Source organism: Alnus glutinosa, chromosome 9 (assembly GCF_958979055.1).
Source record: "Alnus glutinosa chromosome 9, dhAlnGlut1.1, whole genome shotgun sequence".
Lineage (NCBI taxonomy): Eukaryota > Viridiplantae > Streptophyta > Magnoliopsida > Fagales > Betulaceae > Alnus > Alnus glutinosa.
The window spans coordinates 4,621,777-4,645,247 of NC_084894.1; the positions used below are offsets into that span (position 1 = coordinate 4,621,777).

The 23,471-nt window shown below is 35.3% G+C and overlaps 2 protein-coding genes across 2 annotated transcripts; one reads left to right on the forward strand and one right to left on the reverse strand.

The window, feature by feature from the left end:
- Positions 1-4,279: 4,279 nt before the first annotated feature.
- On the reverse strand, positions 4,280-6,190 carry LOC133877734 (putative disease resistance protein RGA3). Its single transcript, XM_062316128.1, has one exon. The coding sequence runs from the start codon at positions 6,188-6,190 to the stop codon at positions 4,280-4,282; it is 1,911 nt and encodes a 636-aa protein (XP_062172112.1).
- A 68-nt stretch (positions 6,191-6,258) lies between these two features.
- LOC133877735 (protein NUCLEOLAR FACTOR 1-like) lies at positions 6,259-23,028 on the forward strand. The gene is made up of 15 exons (XM_062316129.1): positions 6,259-6,281; positions 6,524-6,668; positions 10,126-10,249; positions 11,128-11,228; positions 11,342-11,473; positions 12,440-12,520; positions 15,294-15,484; positions 16,932-17,004; positions 18,671-18,730; positions 18,852-18,890; positions 19,024-19,112; positions 19,481-19,545; positions 19,892-19,938; positions 21,758-21,817; positions 22,536-23,028. Exons 1-15 carry the CDS (start codon positions 6,259-6,261, stop codon positions 22,632-22,634), a joined length of 1,329 nt encoding a protein of 442 aa, XP_062172113.1. The 3' UTR covers positions 22,635-23,028.
- The last annotated feature ends 443 nt before the right edge of the window (positions 23,029-23,471 follow it).

The window sequence follows — 23,471 nt, forward strand, 5'->3', positions numbered from 1 at the left end:
CATTCCCAACTCCCTCATCTAAATATAGGGCATCTGCTGTGGGAGGTTTTTTGATGTTTTTCATGAAATTTTCCCTAAATATAGGGAAGGGAACCAATATAGGGTAACTGCTACTAGTGCTAACAGGCAACAGCAATTACCCTATTTTAGGGTCTCATGCTTGGGAAGCTACAGTGCTTCCCAATACATTGGGTAGCACTGTAGCTACCCAATAACTTATTTTAATAAAAAAAAAAATCTCTCTCTCCTCTCTCCTTTCTGGCTCTCTCTTCACGCGTCCAAAAAACACGTTGCTCTTCTTGTTGGCGAACTCACGGCTCCTCCGGCATCGAAAGCAAAGGAAGATGGCGATCCCGAGGAGGAGGGCGGAGGAGGTACCTGAAAATCGGATCCTGAAAATCGGCTTCAGACTCGGACACGGAACCGTTCCTGGTCCGGAGGACAGCAAGGAGGTACCTCTCGTTGAAGTGGACGGAAGCAAAACGACGACGTACTGTGGAGTGGAGATCGTCGATGTGGAAGGCAGAGCGATGGGGGGGAGAGGAGTTGGTGCTTGACGTCGTTGTTCTGTGGGATCAAGTTGTGACGGTCGTCATCTTCGTCAGACGATGAATCTCTCCATTCAGCATCGGAGATTCGGATCGATTTTTCTGCATCTTGGATTCAGAAGGAGAAACGGAAGTGACGGAGATTCGGAGAAGACGAGAGAACAAGAAAGAGAATAAAAAAAAAAATGAATAAAAAAAATAAAAGTAGGTTAGAGAAAAAAGAATAAAATAAGATTAAAAAATAGTATTTAATTGATATAGAAAAAATTAAGGGAATCTATTGTGGGGTGTTTTTTTATAGGGAAAAAAAGAGTGGTTTGATTCCCTAAATTTTCTCTAAAGTAGAGAAAATGATTGAGAATCTGCTGCTAGTGCTCTTAAAGGGCGTTTCCTACCAACCCATGTGTAGGACCACTGTGCAACCTTATAAACGCTTCCCACAACCCACTTAGAACCATTTTTCCTGTTTTGGAACAAAACCAGCCTTGGTTTTGGAGCCCTTAATGATTGGATCCGGTCATTACAGGGGGCCCTAACCAGAGCCCAAACCGCCCCAAGTAAATAGATTTTCCCCAAAGAAACAGTCTATTCGTGGTGTCCAGTTGATTCTAGCTGATTACAAGCATGCTTACGAATGCATATAATATGGAGAGAACGATACTTATGAAATTATCTATCAATTGTGTTAATGTTCTTTTTCTTTTTTTTTTTTTTTTTTTTTTTTTTTTTTTTTTTTCTTTTTCGTTTGTTTTTTCTTAAAAAAATTGTTTGTATAAATTTCAGTTTTTTTTTTTTTTTTTTAAAAAAAATTTCCGCCTTTTTTTTTAAAAAAAATTTTAATTTTAATTTTTTTTATAATTTAAATAACATTTTTGTCTTATTGAAAAAAATTTGAGTCATTTTTTGTCTATTTGTTGGTCTTATGGGAGATATTGACATTTTTTGATAATTTGAGGAGTGCCATTGACACAATTAATAGTTGAGAGATATTGACGATTGAGTAGTAGTTTGAGAAGGATATATGTACTTTTCCCACCTTTGAATTTTTCATTTTTAAATAAAGGCTAATCTAATAGTTGATAAGTACTATCAAATCAGTTCGGCGGAATGAGAGTTGAGTATGTAACATTATTATGTAAGATTTACACAATTTGAAAATAGTTTATGATACCAATCAATCTCTTGCTAGTTAAATTTTACAATCTAATGATATATATATATTGTCATATAATAAAGATATTGTTATATCATTTAAAATTTTTAAATAACGTAGCGCTGTTAAAATAAAATTATCGGCCAACATTCAAAAGAGTAAATAACTTTCAACCCTAAAATCTTAAAAGCAACATCTCATCTCATGCAATCATCAGTCAACATTTAAGAAAAGGAACAAAACATGCAATAGGGCCCAACAAAACAATATTCTACCAAGAATAAAAGGAATTTAAGATTAAAAAACAATGTAATTTAAGATTAGAGCAACATTTCCCCAACCCCCTAAATTACCGATGTACTTATTTTTTTTCAAAGAAAGATTTTTCGACAACCTTATCCAAAGAAGCAAAGCACTTGCCTCTTATTCAAAGTTGAAGAACACATTTTTCACTCGGTGAGTTCCTTGTTTGGATTTCGATTGCTCTCATCTTTGAGAAAAAGTGTTGCCATCCCTTTTGGTATTTGTTTGGAGTTTTGGAGCTATCAAGGGTGCAGAAGGTTCTAATTTGGTTAGAACACAAGTTAACCTGCATTCTTTAAAGGGTTGTCGAGCGTTTATGATAAAAGGTTAATTTAGGAAAATCACGCAACAATATCGGGGCATGTTGGAGAGTTCAAGTTAAAAAATACCGTGCGATGCATGTGCTTGACATTCCATAAAAAAAGACAAAAAAAAATGCTAACGGATGGACTAACTTGCCATAATTTAGTAGTTTGTAGAGTTTGAATGTTACTCTTTGAACTTTGAAGGATAAAACACAAAACTGATCATATAGATAGATTATTATTGAATTTTAATTTAATGGTGATTTTAAGAACCACATTAATTTTAAATTGACAAAAAAATAGACACAAATGTGATATGTAAGCATGTAGCATTACTCATATATATATATATATAACTGGTCGGGATCTAGCACTTCCCTGGCCAGAACGACTGGATTGGCCGGAATTTGGCCGTTCTGGCCAGGAAGGGCTAGAACGAGGTGGTTGGGGCCTCGGGGTGGGCAGTTTGGAGGTGAAAAACGAAAAAAAATAAAAAAAAAATGAATTTGAGTGTGAAAAGTTGAGTGTAAGTGTAGCGGCCCTTAATGGAAAATAATTAGTGACATGAAAAATTCATTCCCTTAAATCATTTTTTTTTTTTTTTGTTTTTTTTAACCTTCAAGTACAACTCTTTCTTCCTTGTCAACTTCATGCATACCTGACTTTCTCTCCTTTTCTGCACACTTCAGTGGCCACGATCAGACCCTCCTTGCCCATTTCCTTCTTTCTTTCTTCTCCATATCGACAGGCTCGGGCTCGATGCCGAGCCGGAAACATTTCGACGGGACCAATTTTGTTGCTGCTTTTGTTGTTGGTGGTTGTGTTTTCGGAAAGCAAAGAGTGTTTGGGGAAATTGGGAGAGGAGGCTGCGCTCTCGGTGGTTGAGGATGAGGTTTTTCCGAGGAGATTTCGAGCGTGACGCAGCATTAAAAGGTTCGAGGGACGAAGTTGTTCGGCGCTCACTCTCTTCTCTCTGCGAACCTGGGACTGGTATGCTTCTCCGCATTCAGATCACAAATTGCCATGCCCCCTAAAAAAAAAATGGCTTAAGTAGTTTTTGGGGTTATCACAAAATATATAGTTTAAGACTTTTCATTTATATAAACAATTGTTTTGGGTTCTAGTAGTAATTACGCTGGATATTGCAATTTGGAAGAAGAAATTTCTGAGCTTCAGATAATTATAAATTCCCATTTCAGTTTCTTGATAGGCTGATAGCTAATATTTCATAGGGATTAGAAACATTCTTCTTACAAAACCAACACAATTCACCATGGAATAGTTACATAAAAAATAAAATTTTTATTGAATCCCATAAGACTTTTTGACGCAGGACGGAAGGGAAAATAACAGAAAATAGAGATAATTTTTACGTCAATTCAGAGTCTCACCAAAATAACGATAAGAAAAGGTAGAACTAGAGTCTCACTCACTGGCCTTGGCAAAATCTCGCCACCAAAAGAGAGGAGAAATCACATCTTGAACAAACATCTTTTTTCATAAATCATATTATTTCCTTTTTCTGCATCACTCTTTATTTGTGGTATGATGGAGGCAAGACCACTGCGAGTCAGCCTCAAACAAGTGCTTAACACCCACATTAAAACATGCTACTACATACATTGATCAATAAGATTAAAAAAAAAAAAAAAAAAAAACCCAATAATTCCTAATTAGAAAGCAACTAAAACAAGTACAACAATAAACTTGATTTAATTTCCAATATTCTACGACAATAATAATTACAAGCAAGCACACAACCGATCCTTTGTGTTCAGTACTTCAGAGCTGCAGCTTCTTAATCCTTTGCTCCGCCTATATCATTAGTGTCAATTCCTGCAACAAATGAAAATTATCTTTGTTATATGATTTTGAGAGGCATTAAGATATTCGTGTTAATTAGAAGCATTAGAAAATTAAGTACTAATCTCTACAGCATAGATCTAAATGATGATACCAAACTGGCCGGTTTAATTTGGTACTGATGTTGAGGGGATGACTATATGGGAATCAATATCCAGGTCAGGAATCTCCGCAATTTTCGGCCAATCTGGACCTCCTCCACCCTCCCTTTGGCATTGCTCAGTTAACAGGGGACATGTTTTGATTTGCAAATGTTTAAGAGAGTTGGGAAGTCCATCCTCGGGCAAGGACTGGAGCATAGGGCAATCCTCAATGTAAAGGTCCTTGAGTGAAGGTAGGTTCTCCAGTGAAAATGACTTCAGAAGGGGGCATGATGTGATACTCAAACACTCCAGCGAAGTGGGTAGATCCTCATTTAGTGTCTCGAGCATTTGGCAATTTCGGATGGAAAGTAAGTTGAGAGAGGTCAAGGTTCGCAACGACCCTTCTTCTCCGTTGGACAAGGACATCAGATCTTTGCAATCATGAATGAACGACGCCTTGAGCCCGGGAAGTTGGGGCCATTTCGGAAGTGAGGATATGTTTGAGATGCTGGAAACAACCAATGAGTATAGGGAGCTGGTATCTGGTATTGCCCTCACTAATGCTCCATCATGACATCCATCCACTGCTAAATGCTGAAGATGTTGGGCGTGGGGTGGTGGTGGGAGAGTGGTCAGTAAGTCACACCGACTGATCTCCAGCTTTTGTGGAAAGAAGATCTCTGGCAGTGCCTGCAGCTTGGGGCAGCCTGTTACTTTCAGTTCTATCAAATTAATGAAAGGGGTATCTTCCAGCACCAGATTTACTTCATTCCAATCCTCCAGAATAAGATTGTCAATGAGTATTAGAAAATGCAAAAATGGGGTCACAGGAAGAGCCCTCAAGGAATTACAGCTCTTGATCTTCAAGACTTGTAAATTTGGAAAGATGCTAGGCAACTCCCTTAGGTCAGGACAATTACTAAGCTTTAGCGAGCTAAGGGAATGGCATATTTCAACCTCCGTCCATTTCTCTAACTCCTGCATACCTTTAATGTACAGCGCTTGAAGCTTGGGTAATTGGCCTAGAGCGAGGGTTTTGCATTTGATGCAGCCATTCAAGGTAAGACTGACTAAATTTTGGAGCCGCCCTTCTTGAATCCAAGCAGGAAATTCATTGCCTCTATAACGTATAATTTGGAGCTCTCTGATGTTTGAGTGAGGTTGTAGATCTTCGAGTAGACTGCTTTCAGTTGCTTCATCTTGTGTATTGACAACTCTGTCACTCCATTCAAACACCAACTTGACAAGGCTCTTCTTCTCATTCAACTTGGCATCCCTTGCATTAACTGCATTCTCTAGATTTGAGATATGCAATTTTCCTGAAAGATAGGCCATTTTCTCCAGTTGTTCAACTCCATATCCATTCTTGTCGCCAACCTGAAATACGGGCAAATTGTGCAGACTGGTTAAGTTCCCCATATTTGGTGGCAACATGGAGAGCTTGAACCAGAACATAGCATCGAGCTCAAGATGTTGAAGATTAACCAAATTCCCCAAGTCCTTGGGCAAAGCAGAAAGCCAAGCGCACCCCAAGAGTTTCAATGTTTGCAAATTGAAGAGATTGCAAATTGAGTTGGGGAGGACACTGATTTCTGTTCTAGAGAGGTTAAGGTAGCGCAACAGCTTCAACTCTTCGATTGAGTCAGGCAATTTTGAGATCTGGCTTGAACTAAGATCCAACCCGCGTATGAATTGCAACGTACGAAACACTTTGTCAAGGGCTTGACCAAAGGTTTTCAAGTGGCCACTAGGCAGTAGAAGTGTGCGCAGCTTCTTAGCATTATTGACAATCTCCAACATGGGCTGCTCGACATCTTTACCGAGCAAGGACACGTGACGAGATTGTTCAGAGAAACTGTATAATTCGTTGCCCTTCACCTGGCAGCAATTGGGGCTTGAAATTGATTGAGCCAAGTCATGGATAAGATCGTGCATGCTGAATATCTCCTTTTTGACAATGGTTGAAGATTGAAAGAAGGACCTTATAAAAAGCTCACTAAAATATGCAATTCAATAAGTTTCATTGGTTAGGTTACTGCTTTCTTTTTAATTGTCTATATGAACCTTAGACTCTATTAAGATTTAAGAGAACTTTTATCAGCAGATCACGTGTAAGAATTTATGATTATTTTTACATATATAATTCTGAATTTCTATGTGATCTTTGTCGAAAATTGTACTATTTATTTGAGTAATATTTAGTTTTATTCCTACTAAGTTGTGTCCATATATACATTTCATATAATTTTTCTGTCTTTCATCGTGCAGTTCCTCTATTATACACCTTGGGCGCAAGCTATCAAAAGAAGAAGTTGAGAATCTGTCACAAAAGAAATGGAAATATAAGTGGGAGGTGCCTGCTGTTGGGATGTCAAATTGCAAGTGGATGGGAACTGGAGACTGTTTCCTAAAGGTATGTATTACCCAATTCCATTCTTTAGAATTTACTTATGTTAAATACTGTTAGACTTCTTGGTAAATATTTTATGATTTATAGTTTTTTGGAATTATGATGCGGCATATCCTTTCACTTATCCCTAAAAATAAAAAAATAAAAAAATGTGGCACTTCTTCTCATTGTTTTACCTCCTTGTAATGCCTTAGCAATATCTTAATTTTTTGTGATCATGGCAAGGTGGGTAAGTAAACTATGTAGCCTCTCATTCCTTCCTCATGGTTTTTTGTTGTATATTCTTGTTTGAGTATTATTCATAACCTTTTTTCTTATTCATAAATGGTGAGGTGTCATTGATCATTTAATTAATAGGGTGTGTAGAAGAACTAATAGCTGTTGTGTGAAATTTGCTATAATCCTTACTATGTCAAACCTTAATTGTCTTCAAATGAACAAAACGAAATTAATTTCAAGTAAGTCGTAATCCTTGGTTATTTGTTGCATGAATGTGCTATGTCAAGAAGAAATTGGAAGGGACTGTCAAGTAATTGTCTCATCAACAAAAACAGAAGAGATTGGGGTTTAGAATTTACTCAAATCATGAATAATTGGAAGGGTAATTCTATAGTTGTGTTCATCATGAATTGATATGGCTAACACATTTTTATCATATTTGGATTGAAAGAAACAATCACATTCATTAGCAACAATTTAAAGATGGAGAGACTAAATTTATAAATATTGTTGCAGATGCTGGGTTTTAGATTGCCTCTTCTAGAATATAAAATGTTCGGAGTATAACAAAAGGCAGTGTAGTACCTAGGGCATCCCTTTTACCGCAGACCAGAATGCCCACCAATCCATCCACATTCTCCACATTACCCAGAGTAACCAATTTCGACTTAGCTAGATTAATCTTCAAATCAGAGACAACTTCAAAGCATAAAAATAAAGCACGCAGAAAGTGAAGATAGTTAGGCTTAGCCCACAATAGATGTGAGATGTCAACGACACCAAAGTGCCTAGACCCCATGGAAAAACTTTTTCTTTTTTTTTAAATAAGTAATTGAATTATCATTAAGAGCGAAAAGCGCTAATCAAAGTACACATGGAGTATACAGAAGAAAACACTTAGGTAGAAGGAGAGAAAAGAACAAGAAAATTATGAAAACTAAGCTCCCAAGGAGCTACAAATGCAGTTGTCCAAGTAAAAAGAGTAAAAAAAAAAAAAAAAAGACTCAAGCTCTGCTGACGATCTCTCAAGGTCCTCAAAACTTCTGTGATTTCTTTCCCTCCAAAGACACCACAAGAGACAGGAAGGTACCATTTTCCACACAACAACTCTGAGTTTTCTCACTAGTTCACCAACAATCAAACAAGTTAGCAACACTACCAGGCATCACCCAAGATAGCCCAAAATGACTGAAAAAGGCAGTCCATAAGGCCCAAGCGACCTCACAATGGAGAAGAAGATGATCCACAAACTCCTCATTCATCTTGCACATACAACACCTATCAATTACAATGACATGCCGCTTCTTAAGATTGTCCATTGTAAGGATCTTTCCTAGAGTTGCCGACCAAGCAAAAAAGGCCGCCCTCAAGGAAACCTTCGTCTTCCAAATACTCTTCAACCCTACGGAAAATCCTGAGAGAAGACCCCATTAACAGTAGTGGAAAGCATTCTACTTAACGTCTTTATCACAATAACAATGAGAAAAGGCGACAAAGAATCATTTTGTCTCAAACCACGGGAGCTACTAAAGAAACAGGACCAATTGCTATTCACCAAAACAGAAAAAAGCACCGAAGAAATACAATGTGCTACCCAAGAGCACCGTTTCTCCTCGAAACCATCCTTCTCAGCAAGTAAAGTAAGAAATCCTAATTGACATGATCATATGCTTTTTCAATATCTAGTTTGCAAAGCACCTCTGGCTCACCTAATCTGATTCTACTACCCAGACATTCGTTTGCAATGAGGACAGAATCAAGGGTTTGCCTATCTTGAGTAAAATCATTATGGGATTTTAAAATAATCTTCTCCACAACCCCTTCTCAACCTATTGGCAAGAACTTTGGTAATAATCTTATAAACTCCACTCACAAGACTAATAGGCCGAAAGTCCTTAAGATCAATAGCCTCGGGGTGTTCCATGCTTTTTAATGCTAGTAGTAAGTGTGAAAAAAGTCACACTTCAATAACCTCATCCTCCTCAAACGGGCTCTCTAACCCTGAGGCTTCCTCCGCAACTGTGGAATAAAAAACAAGGCTATCCAACTTAGGCTACCAGTTGTACTGTTATGAGAACAACCTATTATAGTATTGCACAATGTGTTTCCTGATAACATCTTGATCAGAAGAGACCGAGACACCCATTGCCAGCGCTTCAATAGAGTTGTTTCTCCAATTCGAGTTGGCCACTCGATGAAAAAACTTCGTACTTTTGTCACCCTCTTTTAGCCAAAGAGCCCTTGACTTTTGCCTCCAACTAATCTCCTCCATTAAGATAGTTTATACAACTTCCAACTATGCCCATCATTAGGGATGAAACTTTGCCATGAATTAAATCATTAAATAATGAAATTCATTAGCTCTTATGATCTCCTTTAGGAGACTTTGATCCGATTTTTTACCAAGCTAACTAGGCCCAACATCAATGGCCTGCACATCAAAGCCCAACACTTTGGCTAATTCTCATACTAAGTCTACATTTTAATGTGAGGGTGTTATAGAAGATGTGACACAAGTATTACACCTGTCAACGTACTCAATACTCCTTAATCTAGGCTTGGGACCAATTATGAAAAGGATGACACTATTGTATGACATTAACGGATTTTGTTGTAACATATATGTGAGGTTTAAATTTATTTGTATGACTACAAGAGAGTTGTGGATTATGTGTTCTTGGTGCTTTTTTTTAAGGATACTTTCTTTGGAGGGAAGTGGATCATGCAACTTGATGGGAGAGAGGTATTGGGTGTTTGCTTTGAGGGGTATCCATTTGTTCTTTTCTTTATAATTAAATTAAAGTAGATATTTACAATATTAAGCTCCCTATATCTGGGCAAATTAGTTAATGCTTAGACTGCATTTGTGTGGGTCAGATGTGTAAATCAAACTGGGGTTGGTTATATCCATTGTCAGAGAAATTGACCTCGTACAAGAGGTGGACTGCCATTGTTCTATAAAACAATTGGGTCTCTAAATGAATCTCTTTGGGAAATTTGTAGGAGCCACTAAGGAGAAGAATGTTTAAATTTTAAATGTTGAAATTTGGATTGGTTTAACTGCAGGTTCCATGTGTCATTGTGGCATACCCATTATTTTCTATATTAATTAGAATCTTAAAGCTGGCTTTGTAAATTGTTGTTCAGCAATTTGGACAAGTATTTTGATCTTTACAACTGTCTTTATCCTTTGTTAAGCTTTCTATTGCTGAATCATATATTCTGATTATTACCTTTGCAGGATGTTAAAATCAATTCTGCTTATGGTCTCAAGCAAAGATTGTATAAGCACTGGTTGGATGTATATGAGACATCTGGAAGGAATGATTTTCATTCATCTAAAGAGAGATTATTCTTTTCCCTTTGTAAGCGAACCTGATCTTGTTGTCCTAGATCAATATCTGTTCAGTTGTATTCACCTGTGTCTTGTCATACTCATGCAAATTAGTTGTTTTTTATATTTACAATTGGTTTCCTGATGATGTTTTATCCATGTTCTTTGCTTCAATGATGCGGGATAGTTGGAAGTTGCTGATAACCACCTGTTTAATTGCTGCAATACTACTGTGTTTGTAATTATGATTTTGACTACATCCTTCTTGTGGCGTCTGAACTTGAGATTTTCCTTTGACTGAATGAAACCTTAAAGAGCAATTTTCAGCTCCACCAAGGAAACAGTTAATTGACTGTGATTAAGCCTTTGTAAGGTTCACTATCTCTCGTAGTAAAGAAGCAAGCTATCATGTGTGAAAACTCTGATGGAACTTCAGCACGTTGGTGTTATTCTATGACCCTGTACTGATCTGGATTATCAAATTCGATGTAAAAATATCAAAGACAGAATTATTTTTTTATTTTTTTATTTTTTATGAGTAATAATTTATTGAAAGAAAAAGGCAAAGCCTCGTACATGAAAAGTATACAGGATCGCAAACACTCTACAAGCGTCTAAAATCTAAGCAGCTGGGACAAGTTGTTGAGTTGTGTTAAACTTTCTCTTTGTTTGATATATTTTTTGTAACACTCTTCATTTTGTTTTCTATTCTGTTATGGTAGAAAGTTTGATTAATTTTGATTTTTGATTTTGATTTTGATTTTTGATTTTTTATCATATACGTTCCCTTGCCAGTTGCTCTTTTTTTCCTTTCCCTTATTGACTTTACAAACTTGTAATCTAGGATGGGTTTACTGATTATACTGTTACGTGGGTATTTAAATGCTTCTGCTGTCTTGTGTTTTCTAGGCAACAGCTATCGGGATATTCTGCACTGTGACAAGAAACCCTTTTATCTTAAAGGCCTGGAAGAAGACTCAAGTATCATGGATGCTTACATTATGCATTCTGTGTGTGCTTGCCCTCTGCCCATTCTTGGATGATATCATTTGTACTCTTTTTTGATAGATTGTTGGTGTTTGTTATTCTCGTAGAGTGATTAAATGAAGAGTATCTTATGCAGCTGAATCATGTCTTCAGAATTAGAGATCTTGTGACAAAGAATGATTCAAAACTGGCGAAGCATCCAGAGATTGCTGACAGTGAAATTTTTGATGGTGATAGTTTCCGTGATCAAGGGTTTACTCGTCCTAAGGTAGTGTAGATTGTTTTCTTGTGTTTTGATGTAATTTATCCTAACCAGGCTGAGCTTTTCTATAAATAAAAAGATAAACCAGTTTGTGGCATGCAAATAGTAGAAATTAGAGTTACTTGTGGGATTAAATAATTATATAATAGATAATTTTACAATTCCAAAAATTACGTAACAGTATAGATAAAAATAAAATAAAATTGTGTAACAGCATGTATTTGTATCCTTATATCTATCAGCTCATACCTTCATTTTTTTTTTTTGATAAGTTATCAGCTCATACCTTCATTATCGTATCCTTTTTCTATAATTGTGGTATCAGCCACCCGTACAATATGTATCACCCTGTACCATATGTATCATGTATACTTTACTGCCTAAGCTTTAGTCTTGAAGATCAGGCTTTACAAATTCCAAATTTTATTTTTACAACAGAAGTAAAAGTACTAGAGACTTGTTACCAACGATCATCTGTTGTTCCATTCATACTTTGTCATAAGCCTTTGGATTGAGAGTTGAACTTGTGTAGTTTGCTACTTTTGGGATGTGGAATATGCAGAAAATGAAGAGGCGCCAAATAGATATTTTGAGAATTAAGAGTTTCTATACGTGGAATTAATTTAGTCATTTGTGAATTAGATATTGCATTAATTCATTTTAAAGAAGCAGCTATATAGACTTGTTCTAAACATGTTTATAATTTCTGCTGCACCATGTCACACTTGTTCATGGATTGTATATGGGCTTTCTCTACTTGGATTTTGGGGACTAGTTGTGAAATTCTGTTATTGAGAAAAGAGCATATATCTCCTTTATGGGAAAACAGTACATATCTTCTATCAAAAAGGTAGAAGTTCTTGAAATTGTTTTGTCCTTTCACTGTTATTTTTCTTTTACGAATAATTTTATGTAGTATATTAAAATGTGCTTGCTTAGTAAACAAGATTTGTTTTTGATTATGGGCACCAGGTTTTGATCCTATTGCCACTTAGAAACATTGCGCTGCGTGTTGTTCAGAGGCTAATTCAATTGACCCCTACAGCTTGCAAGGTATTCCATCATTTCTGTTTTGTTTTGTCTTCTCACCAACTTGATCCGAACTTTTGCTGTGGCACGTAAGCTCAGTTATTCACATTGAGTTAGATGATATGTTCTTGTACCAGATAAGCTTTGATGAATGATTAAACTGTTGCTTACTCTCTCAGACTCTGATGTCTGAAAAAGAGAAAACCACTTGATAGTCAAGATTCAGTGGGTGTCGCCCTCTTTTTAAATTCTTGAGAAAGTTGTTAGATTTGTTTTGTATGTAAATTAGGTTTTGTTTCTAATTTTTATTATGTTTCATAAGTAATAATGAAAATTTACTTAGAGGAGAGAAGGTACTGTAAGTTTACGAGATGTATATAAATGGTTCACCGAGAGAAAGCATTTAGGTTTTGCTTGTTTTTAGAAGGAAACTCTTAGAATTTTTTTAGTAGTTCTTTTTTCATGCATAAGTTTACTTTAGATTGGATTTTACAAATCTCGACCATCAGAGGATTCTTGGGAATCAAATTGAACTAGTAAGACTGCCATAATGTATAGGAAGGGTTGGATCATATAGTAAGATTTTGATGTCCAATACGTTGTTTCAAGTGTTTTTTTTTTTTTTTTTTTTTTTTTTTTTTTTAATTTTTTATATTATTGATCATTTTCATGTCTATATATTTTTTCTTCTGTTAAGTGTTATTACACTTGTGCATACATCTTGTGTTGTATTTGGGTCCAACAGATATGACTGAGAGCTTTGCATTAGGTCATGTTTCCAAACCATCATTTTGCACTTTATTTTACTAACCTTATGGTTTGCAAATTGAATATTTCACAGCATTTTGGCACGAGCTTTAATTGCTGCTTTTCTTAAACCTATTTTTGCTTTCTTTTCTTGTTTTATTTTTTTATTAGCTTTCTTGTGGATTTCCGCCATGAAAGAAAGTATGGGCTTGTAATAGTTAGAGGGAAATGATGGGAATGAAGTGGCATTTCTGTCATTTTGGGTTTAAAATAAAGTGGTGTTGTGACCTAGAGTTTATAAATTATTGGCAATAAAAGTGCTTCCGTCATTAATTATCTAAATTATCTACTAGAAAAGCTCTGCTGATGCCCTTTATGATGACCTACTAAGTTATCTACTAAATTTCTAGGATATAAATTATCTACTAGAAAAGCTCCCCCTCTTGTTGGAATGAGAAGGTTGCATCAGCTATATTCTCAAAACTGCCATGTTATTGAAATTTCCCCAAAACTTTCAGAAAATGCCCTTTATGATGACCTCCGATATCCCTAGTAACCTTGAAGAATTTAACTTTTATGCCTTGCAGTGTTATCAGCGTTAATCGATTTCAAAAGCCCACTAGTTATCCAACAGTGTTCAAGCTTTATTTTGTAAAAAGAAGCTATTTGTAGTTCATCAGAAAACTTTTCCTCTCGACTGAAACCATATCCAAAGCATATTAAAGTTGACATGAGGTTTCGTAATGAAATTTATAAAGGAAAAAACAAGAAAAGAGTCTTTTTCTTTTTCCTTTCTTTTTCATTGAATCTTTACAAGGAGATTGTAACTTAGATCCTTGCCAAGGTTTTTGTCAAAAAGGAAATACAATCTTTATCTTTATATCATTTGTTAGCCGTTACTTTTTTCCAATCCTTTAAATACTCGGATTATTCATGAAATTGAAACAATAGTAAATGCAAGGTATTCTTAGCTATTGCCAAAGAAGGTAGTATAATTATATTCGAAGAATTGATTGGGTTAGAAATACAAAACGTCTTATAAACGAGAAAATAGAATATCATGCCAAGCTTATGCATTTCATACTATCTGATACATATGCCACATAACTCAGGCCTATCTGTCTTATACAACTTGCACATGGCCACTCAGAAATGTTATTGGTTCATATAGTGAGTGTGATGCAATACTCGCTAAACTTTTTCCGAATAGTATTCTACATTGGTGGAACACTTTTTTTTTGGAAAACTTCACATAACCCCCCTAAATTTTCATGACATTTGCAATTACCCCCCAAAGTTCAAAAACTCTCAATTTAGTGTATCAAACTTTCAATTTTTTGCAATGTCACCCCTCAGTTATGGTTTGAAGTTAAATTAGACGGCAAAAAGGGTGAAATGACCTTTATAACCCTGAAAATTTTATAAAATTTCAAAATTTCTCTTAATTAAAAATAAAAAATAAAAAAGGTTAAGGGTATTTTGGTAATTTCTAAGCCCTCCATTAGGATTTAACGGAAAATCCTAACGGAGGGGTGACATTGCAAAAACTTAGAAGTTCGATACACTAAATTGAGAGTTTTTGAACTTGGGGGGATTGTAAAAGTGATGGAAGTTCAGGGGGTTAAGTAAAGTTCCCCCCTCTTTTTTTTTTTTTCAATTTTTGAGTTCATTGCTGAAATTATTTCTTCATAGGAATGTCTGGATCTTAACAAATATATCTTGCTATATATCACTATAATGAAATATACGATCAGCCAACATTTATCAAATTTGACATAGAGCCAAAAGAAATGGTTTGATCCTTAAAAAGTATTATAAGTATTTGTGGAAGGTACTTCTATTTTTATTTTATTTTTCCTTTTGATAAATAAAAAAATAGTCCAACTATAGAATGTTCTTTCACTATTCTCTTTATGGTTAGGTGTTTCTCTTATATACTTCCTCTGTACTTGGGTTACGCTTTTGCACTTTTTCATGAATTTCATTTACTTATCAGAAAAAAGAACATTCTTTATACCATCTATTAATACTATTCAATTGGTGTTCTCAGGTTAATGTGGAGCACATTGACCGTTTCTTTAAAGAATTTGGAACTCAAAAGGATGAAGACAATGCGGACGAGGATGAGTTATTGGGAAATTTAAAAGCTCAGAAGTCCTCAAAACCTTCTGACTTTCAAGCACTTTTTGGTGGAAAAAGGGATGAAGAAGATCAGTTTATGTTTGGAATTAAGTTTACTAGGTAAAATTTCTTTAATTTGACCCAACAACAAATCTATCAAATTAAAATTCTCAGCTAATGGTGGCCTAATAAGTGCTTCATCTAATTTTGTGACACATTGTGAAAAGAGTTATGTAAGTGTTTCAGATGTGAGGATAAAAGTATGATAATTTTTGGAGTCGTTAAAAAATAAATATATAGTCACAATATTTTTTTTGATTTCTGTGCCGTAATCTGCCATCTTTGAGTGGCGAAAGTGCCCTCATTGGCCAATAAACAGATTATAGTTTTATGGATGCAAATTATAAGGCACTTTGAGGTGTTTCTTAGATTTTATGGTGGACGAATGTGTATCTAATTGTGCTTCTCGGTTGCAGTGCCAACTTATTATGCTAGTTTTATTCTGTCACTGGAATGAAGGAGAGCAAAGAAAGCAAGAATGATCAAATCAATGAACATAAAGAAAATTTAACTTTTATGCATAAAAATATATCTCAAGTAATATTCTAAAATATGGTTGCCATATACTTAATAATACACTAGTATGGATGCTTTGGAGGCCCTCCACCACTCTCAAGATATTTTTAAGATCAGTGGTTGCCTTGCTCCGACACCCACTTTTTGGATTAGTCAGCTAGGTTTTGACATCAAACATTTAATTTTTAAATTTGAAAGTTATTGGTATTTGGTTTTGAAAGTGGCTTTGAAAAGAGTTGTCAGCAGCTAGGGCCACTATTGGGGATCTTTGGCAATTTTTTGGAGCATTAGGTCAACTCTAGGGGCACGATTGGCTTATGAGGCTAAATTATTACTTCCCCATAAGAATTTGTTAGAGGTGATCATTGGTTTAACACCCATTCAGTGAGCATGTAACTTACCAATGATAATAATAATAAAAAGAATATACTCCAGGTGCAGGATGGTGGGTGTATGATACTGTGTTATACCTGGCTATTACTTGATTATTTTTCTCACCTTGCCTTACACATTATTACTTGAGAAACATTTCCATATAATTGAGTTGTCCTCTATTATTTTTAATTCTTAATGATTTGGTGGATGGGTGATTGGGTCAAACCGGTGGTCGTATTACTTCAAGTTCTAAATCTTGCGGTATATAACTTTGTGGTTTTATAGTGTCTTTCAAAGGAGTATGTAATAGGAGCATCCAAAAATTTATTTCAGGGTTTAGTCGCTTTTGTTGCTCGTGTATACACTTGTGAATTAATGAACCACATGGTTGTCTATAATGAAAAATAGATTACCCTCATTATTTTCACAGTTATACTACTCTACCAGGCCATTACCTTTGGTCATTTGATCTACTTCAACATATTTTCAACCTTTCTCAGATGTTCTCGTCATTGCTTGATTCAAAAATTTGTTGTTAGGCTCTGTCATTGTTTATTTAAGCATACCTGTTTACTCATTTTCTTCCCATTTTTTTTTTTCTTTAATTCTTTTGTAGGAGGAGCATAAGGTTGTACAGTGATTTCTATTCCTCAGACATAATTGTTGCTTCTCCAGTTCGTTTGATTGGGGTGAGCATTTATTCTTTTCATTTGTTTTTTCATATTGTTCCTTATCATTTTTTTTTTTTTTTTGATAAGTTGGATTGTTCCTAATCATTATCCTGGAGACTGGTCTAGCTATTACTTATTTATTCTATTCACCATACGAGGAGCTTATATGAAATGCAAATTCGCATCTTTGTTTTGTTTGATGCACAGCACATAGTTTAATTATCATAAGAGAACTTATCTTGGTGCAAAGGCTCTGTGGGAATGCCTATGATCTGTCTTATAAGACCTTCTTGGAACCTTTGTGTTTTATGAATTGGGTCTTTAACATCTAGTGATGCAAGAAACTATTGTTACAAGATGGATTAACAATATATGTGCTTGAGAAGCTGTGATGCCCAGACACTTAACTTAGCCTGCCCCATGTTGACATGACATGACATGACATGAGTCAGTATATCCTTATTCTACACCGTTCGAATTGGTGGAAAATTTGAGGGAAAAAAATGGACAAATCTGGCAGTTGGGTATTAGCGACATATGACATCCATAAACAAGTCCATTTGAAAATAATGACCAGCTAAGAAGTAATATAATTAGACTTTACAAAGCAAGAACACTTAAATTGAACTTCTCATCAATTAAGAAGTAATAAAAACGTTTCTCATGCCTTGAACAAAAACGGAGTTACTCAACTTAAAATGTTTAGGATTTGAATCCAACTAGCAAGGAGCATTATGAGACAAGTATATTTCAGGCTTTCATTGAAGGCTCTGTTAACAAAAGAAAACCCTCTTGCCAGGAGCTAGCTCAAGAAAATTTATCTCCTATTGTATTTGTGCAGTATGGAACATGCAGCAATTTTTAAGTCCTTGTGCCTATTCTCATGGCTCAGCTCAGTGCCTCTGTGTTGTGCAAGGTTGTCCTGCATAGCAATTAGGTTTTGAAATCAATATCTTTTAGTGGCTTATTTGTGAAGGGGTTGAGATTGCTGCTGTTGATCCCCTTGAATGCCCATATTGTATTCTTCTTTGACCAATGTCCATATAGTTTTCTTGTTTGAACTTGAAACTTGGGTTCCTTAATTGAACGACCTTTTCCTTTGGTAAAGGAAGCTAATTTCACTTTTCAGTTTTCTCGCTTTCTGTATTTTTCAAAGATGCCTTTATCTGCTTAGGCTCTAGCTTAAAATATACTCTTTGACTGGTAGTTCTGTAGAAGATTTGCAATCAATCAAATTAATATGTTCAGGACTCTCTCATGTGTTCATCAAGCAGGGAGAATGTAGCGATCATTTGTTTGTTCACAGTTAATATTTTCTCTCTTTTTATTTTTTATTCTTTTTTATCAAGGGTTAGGATTCAGCCATATTGGTGCCATTGCTTTGTGGGACCATTATGGAACAGTAGAATTCAACATGATGTAAATTTTTTGCTCTCATTTCTGTTATCTTATCATCTTGTGAGTCATTTTGCAAGTTTGAGGGGCAATGAGAAGAAAAAAAGTTTTTAAGTTTATATTAGCAAGATTTGCACACTGAGGGCAGCTTAAACTGTTTATGTAGTGCTGGTCAAGCTATGAGTTGCTTTTTCTACCTGTATAATGTTACATTTGCTTGCTTATATGCATGTAGATTGTTTATATTTTTTTATCCTTTCAAGTGACACCTGACTTTCCATGTTCTCAGAAAATTTGGGAGGCTCAAAAATACAAGGAAAAAAATGTTGATTTTCTTTCTTCTATAGAGGTAATTTGTCTTATTTGTCATTTTCAGGAGTATGTGTTTATACTTGCTCTGTCACTATAAAAAAAAAAACACTTATCGAGTTTCCTATATTGTTGATATAGAGGTATTTGCAAATGTGCAGGTTCTAATAGTAGACCATGCAGATGTCATAGGAATGCAGGTATGCGGTGTAGTCAATTTTATTAGTTGAAGTATATCTTTTGCAGTTCATATGGAGCACAATGCTAATTTTGTTTCTTATTCTTCTCTCTCTCTCTCTCTCTCTCTTCCCTTTTATAATGAAAAATATCTAGAATTGGTCCCATGTGAATACAGTTGTTGAAGAATTGAACCACATTCCGTCTAAGCCGCCTGGAACTGATATTATGCGCATCAGATATTGGTATGTTCTCAATATTTCTTTTTTAAAAAATGATAACAACATTGTGTTTCTCCTCCCTCCACAATTCGATCGCCTTTTCTTTCATCTGTTTACTTATTTTTTGTTTTTATTTTTTCATATTTTCATGTGGAGTAGGCTAAGGGAACCCTTAGTATACAGGATATAAAGAAAAGTTCCCTCTTTAGGTTTCTAAATTTTTTGGTTTTAGGTATGACAAAGTTGTCTCTGTGGATGTATAAAGAAACTGCCTAGCTAAGCAAAAAGCATTAATTATCTTTCTCGGATTGAAAATTGGTTTTTTAGAAATTTTATTCTGATTTGTATCCTTTCTTGAAATTTACTGACACTTCCTCATCTTTCATGTTTAGGTATCTGGATGGATTTGCGAGGTTTTATAGGCAAACAATTATTTTGGGTTATTATTCTAACCCAGGTAATAGGTGTTTCTTCTATTCTTATAAAGCAATAAGAACATAACCATCTTTTGTGTGTGCATGTGCTTTTTATTTTTCCTTTTGGGAGGGGAGGGGGTGTTGAGAAATCATATCGTAAATCATTGTGCATTATGAGTTGTGGTATTCCTTTTATCAATTTTGAAAATTATTGTGTAAATGTGGATTATAGCTTGGTCAACCCATAATGTCTTCCATTATGTGCATGCACGATTCAGCTTGGCTTTGTGAGGGAAATTCAGAGCTTTTGGTCATATTTAATTGGAGAGTACCTTTAACTGATATTAGAATAATGTTTTGTAATCTATTTATACTTTCTTGTCTCAGATATCAATGGATTGTTCAATCGTCATTGCATTAATTACCAAGGAAAGGTGCGTTGATACTTTTTGTCACATTTTCTATAGAATGTATGCATGCCAAGGTAGTAGCCATAATGCTTTCTTGTTTGTCTTTTTATACTATGTTTAACCATCTTTCTTGAGTGAAAAATGTTTTGCCTGTTTTGTTATCTCAACATCCACTCACCATATAATCCAACTTCTATTAGGATATTGACTTCTTTAATTGAAGTGTTGTGAGCGTGTTCATATTATTTGAACCAGACATTTTTTATTTATTTATTTTTTATTTATTTTTATTTTATGGTTATCATGTGGTCGTTTGGAAGAGAGAGGAACAATTATATATTTAATGTTGTTCGGATGCCAATATTTGAGTTGAATTCTTCATCTATTATATCTTTGTATGACTGGATAATTGCTTTTGGCATTATTGCTTTCCCTTCTTTTACAAATTTCTACAGAAAAATATACTTAGCAGTTAGCACCCCCAAACTACAACCTCTTTTGCACTTAGACCACCAAACTTTAAAATGTGACACTTAACCCCTTTTAACTATCCACCTGTTAAAATTTACACCCTCTATTAGCATTTGGTGGTAAAATGGATGGAAAATGTTGCGTGTGTGCTACACGTGAATGTTTTCGACTTAAACTTCCCAACTTGACCAGTTAAGGGTTGTCGAAGCACCCCTTAGGCCACCCCTGTTATGGAACAGAGGTCGTTAAACCAACCCCCACTAGCTGTGGGTGTGGTTGGCCACGCCTTTTCCATATTTGGGCATGGGCTAACCACCCCATAAGCTATGGGGCGTGGTTTAACCACCCCTTGTTGCATTTTCAGGTGTGGCAGAACCACTTCCATAGGTTGTGGGGTTGGTGATGCCACCTTTCTTCCAAATTTGGGGATGATTTGGCCACCCGTGATGCATTTTTGGGAGTGGTTCGGCCTACGGCCAGCCCTCTAGTGTTTTTTTTTTTTTTTTTTTTTTTTTTTTTTTAAATGACTTTTAGGTACATCTAGGTTCAAATTCCCTTAGGTACAAACAATTCTTTGGGGCCACACCCGCCGGCAAAGCCAGAGTCTTACTCGATCCGTGTGCAAGGGCGCTTTGCACGGGTCTAAGGTTTACCAACTTTTAGGGACATCTTGGAAAGTTCAAGTAAAGAAAATTCACATGTGATACTCATTTTCAACAGTTTCCGTCCAAACGCTAAATGCTAATGGAGGTGTAGCTTACAACTAGGTGGCAGTTGGAGGGGATGAAGTGTCACATTTTAAAGTTTGGTGGTCTAAGTATCAAAGAGGTGGTAGTTTGGGGGTGTTAAGTGTTTTTTCCCCTAGATGTCTTTTAAACTTTAGATTGTAATTTTTAGGTGAATGTTTTGCCAATGAGCTCTATCTGAAGAGGAACTTTCTCCCCCATATGAATGGGGTGGAGAGTGAGTTATTGGCTCAAGACCTACTGAATGCATGTGTAATTCACCAATTAAAAGAAAAAAAGTGTGCTTTTGCTTGCGTCCTGTTTACATGATGGTTCACTCTTTTCTTATGAAGTTTTCTAATTACTTACCAGAAAAGGTTCTGAATTCATAATTTTTCTTCTTCTTCTTCTTCTTTTTTATTATTTATTTATTTATTTTTTATTTTTTTAAAAAATAGGATGAAATAGAATTATAATGAAAAACCAAATTTGATCTACTTTACTTTGAATAAAAAAGTGGACAGGAATCTTGCTGCTTATGCAAGTTTCGTTTCGTTTCGTTTCTAAATAAAGAAGTTAGTGTCTTCTATATAATTTCTCTCATATTTTAAAGTTTATGATATCAAAATTGTTGGCTATATTTATAGGTGAAGTTGGTATGCGAGTATAAAGGCGTTCTTCCAAAAGTTTTACTCCAAGTACGACAGGTATGTACCTCACAGTGCTTGCTGTATGCTTAAATTATGGTTGAGTGATATCTCAAGTCATTAAGATGTTCTTGGTATCTTATTATATTCATTTTCTCTTTTATATGTCAAGAACTATGTTATGCATTCTGTTGGTAGAAAAATTTGGACCTGGGTTGATCTAGATAGGTTCTAAATTACTGTAAATGGACAATGTAGTGCTTTTACATCTCTTTGCATTGCAGCACGGCCATTCCCCAATACACTACGAAAAACGAGTGTGTTGCCATAAGTGACTTTCAAAGCCAGAGATGACATAAAGCAAACAGTTAATTACATGTTTATGACTTCTTTCTAGCAGCTGGTACTTGCGTTTTAGATGGCTTTTGAGGTTAATGCACTGAGATGGGTTAATCCATGAAATTTAGAAATTAAATCTGGAAATAGAATGGGATTTTTTTTTTTTCTTAGTGGAATTAGGTTGGAGACTGTTTCCTGTGTTTAGTTCCTTCAGTAACTACGCAGAGAAATTAAAAACAAAATGGTTCCTTCAGTAGCTACTATGGCCAATAATACACCCCTGCATTGTTGTTGTCTTCAGTGTATTCAACACATGATTTTCATTCTTCTTTAGGAGGGTTCTAATCCCACTAATCACTGTTGTAAATCTGTCATCTCTTTGAGGGTAAACATTAAGTTTTACAATACTAATGCGTATTCTTTCTCTTCAACTTTACAGATATATGAGCGGTTTGTAGTGGACTCAATAGTAGATGCTGACGATGCTCGTTTTGAATATTTTGTTAAGAAGGTTTGTTTGAAACAATTCTTTTGTTAACTTAGTTATAGAAATGAAACATAAAAAAATATAATGTATGCTACTCACCTCTCTTAGGATACATATGTTATCATTAAATTCTAGGCAACTTTAATTTTAATTTAGACATTTGGTCCATTCTAAAGTGGAATGAGTATTGAAATTCTGAAATTTCAAGCCCCGAAGGTCTTACTAATATTGGTTAAAAATTTGAACTTTAAACCTTGGTTATAGTTCAACTTACCTGGATGTGGAACCTAGCTATGGAGGTTCATGAAACAATAACCTGGATGTGTGAACAGGTTGACTGTATGTCTTACTTTATATACTCCCTCTGCCTGTGATAGGTTGGCATCCTATTTACTAAATTTAGTACAAGAGTTGCTTGTATTGTACATTCAAAAGTGATATGTTGATTTGAATTCTGAGCAACTCCCTGGTTTCTGGATCTTTTTCTATAGATGATGATTGTCCTACTTAAGTTCTGGATGGTAAGAAATTTGTATGATGATGAAATGATATTGAACCTTCTCAGGGCACTCTGAAAATGAAGGCATTTGACTTTTTTTAACCATATTTTTATTTGGCATCGATAGTCTCTTAAGTTGGGGATATCTGGAGGAGTATCTTATTCCACCTCCTCTATGTTCTTGTCTGGATAAGAGCTATAACAAGATAGTATTCAGATACAAGGAGAAAAAGCAAAGAGCCCTAGAGTAATTATACAAGCTTCCCCAGTCATCAGGTTTGCTGTTTTTTGGCGAACCACCCATCATACCTATGCGTCTTTTTCGGGCTTAAATGTGACTCAATCTAACTCAACCCATCGTATCCCGTCCCCTGGATTGTACAAAACCT

Excerpts from the sequence above, each read along its gene's own strand:
- LOC133877735 (XM_062316129.1), top strand. The coding sequence starts at position 6,259 with ATGCAATTCAATAAGTTTCATTG. Across the intron at positions 6,669-10,125 it reads CTGGAGACTGTTTCCTAAAG|GATGTTAAAATCAATTCTGC; the intron begins GTATGTATTACC and ends TTACCTTTGCAG. Across the intron at positions 10,250-11,127 it reads GAGATTATTCTTTTCCCTTT|GCAACAGCTATCGGGATATT; the intron begins GTAAGCGAACCT and ends TGTGTTTTCTAG.
- LOC133877734 (XM_062316128.1), bottom strand. The coding sequence starts at position 6,190 with ATGCACGATCTTATCCATGACTTGGCTCAATCAATTTCAAGCCCCAAT.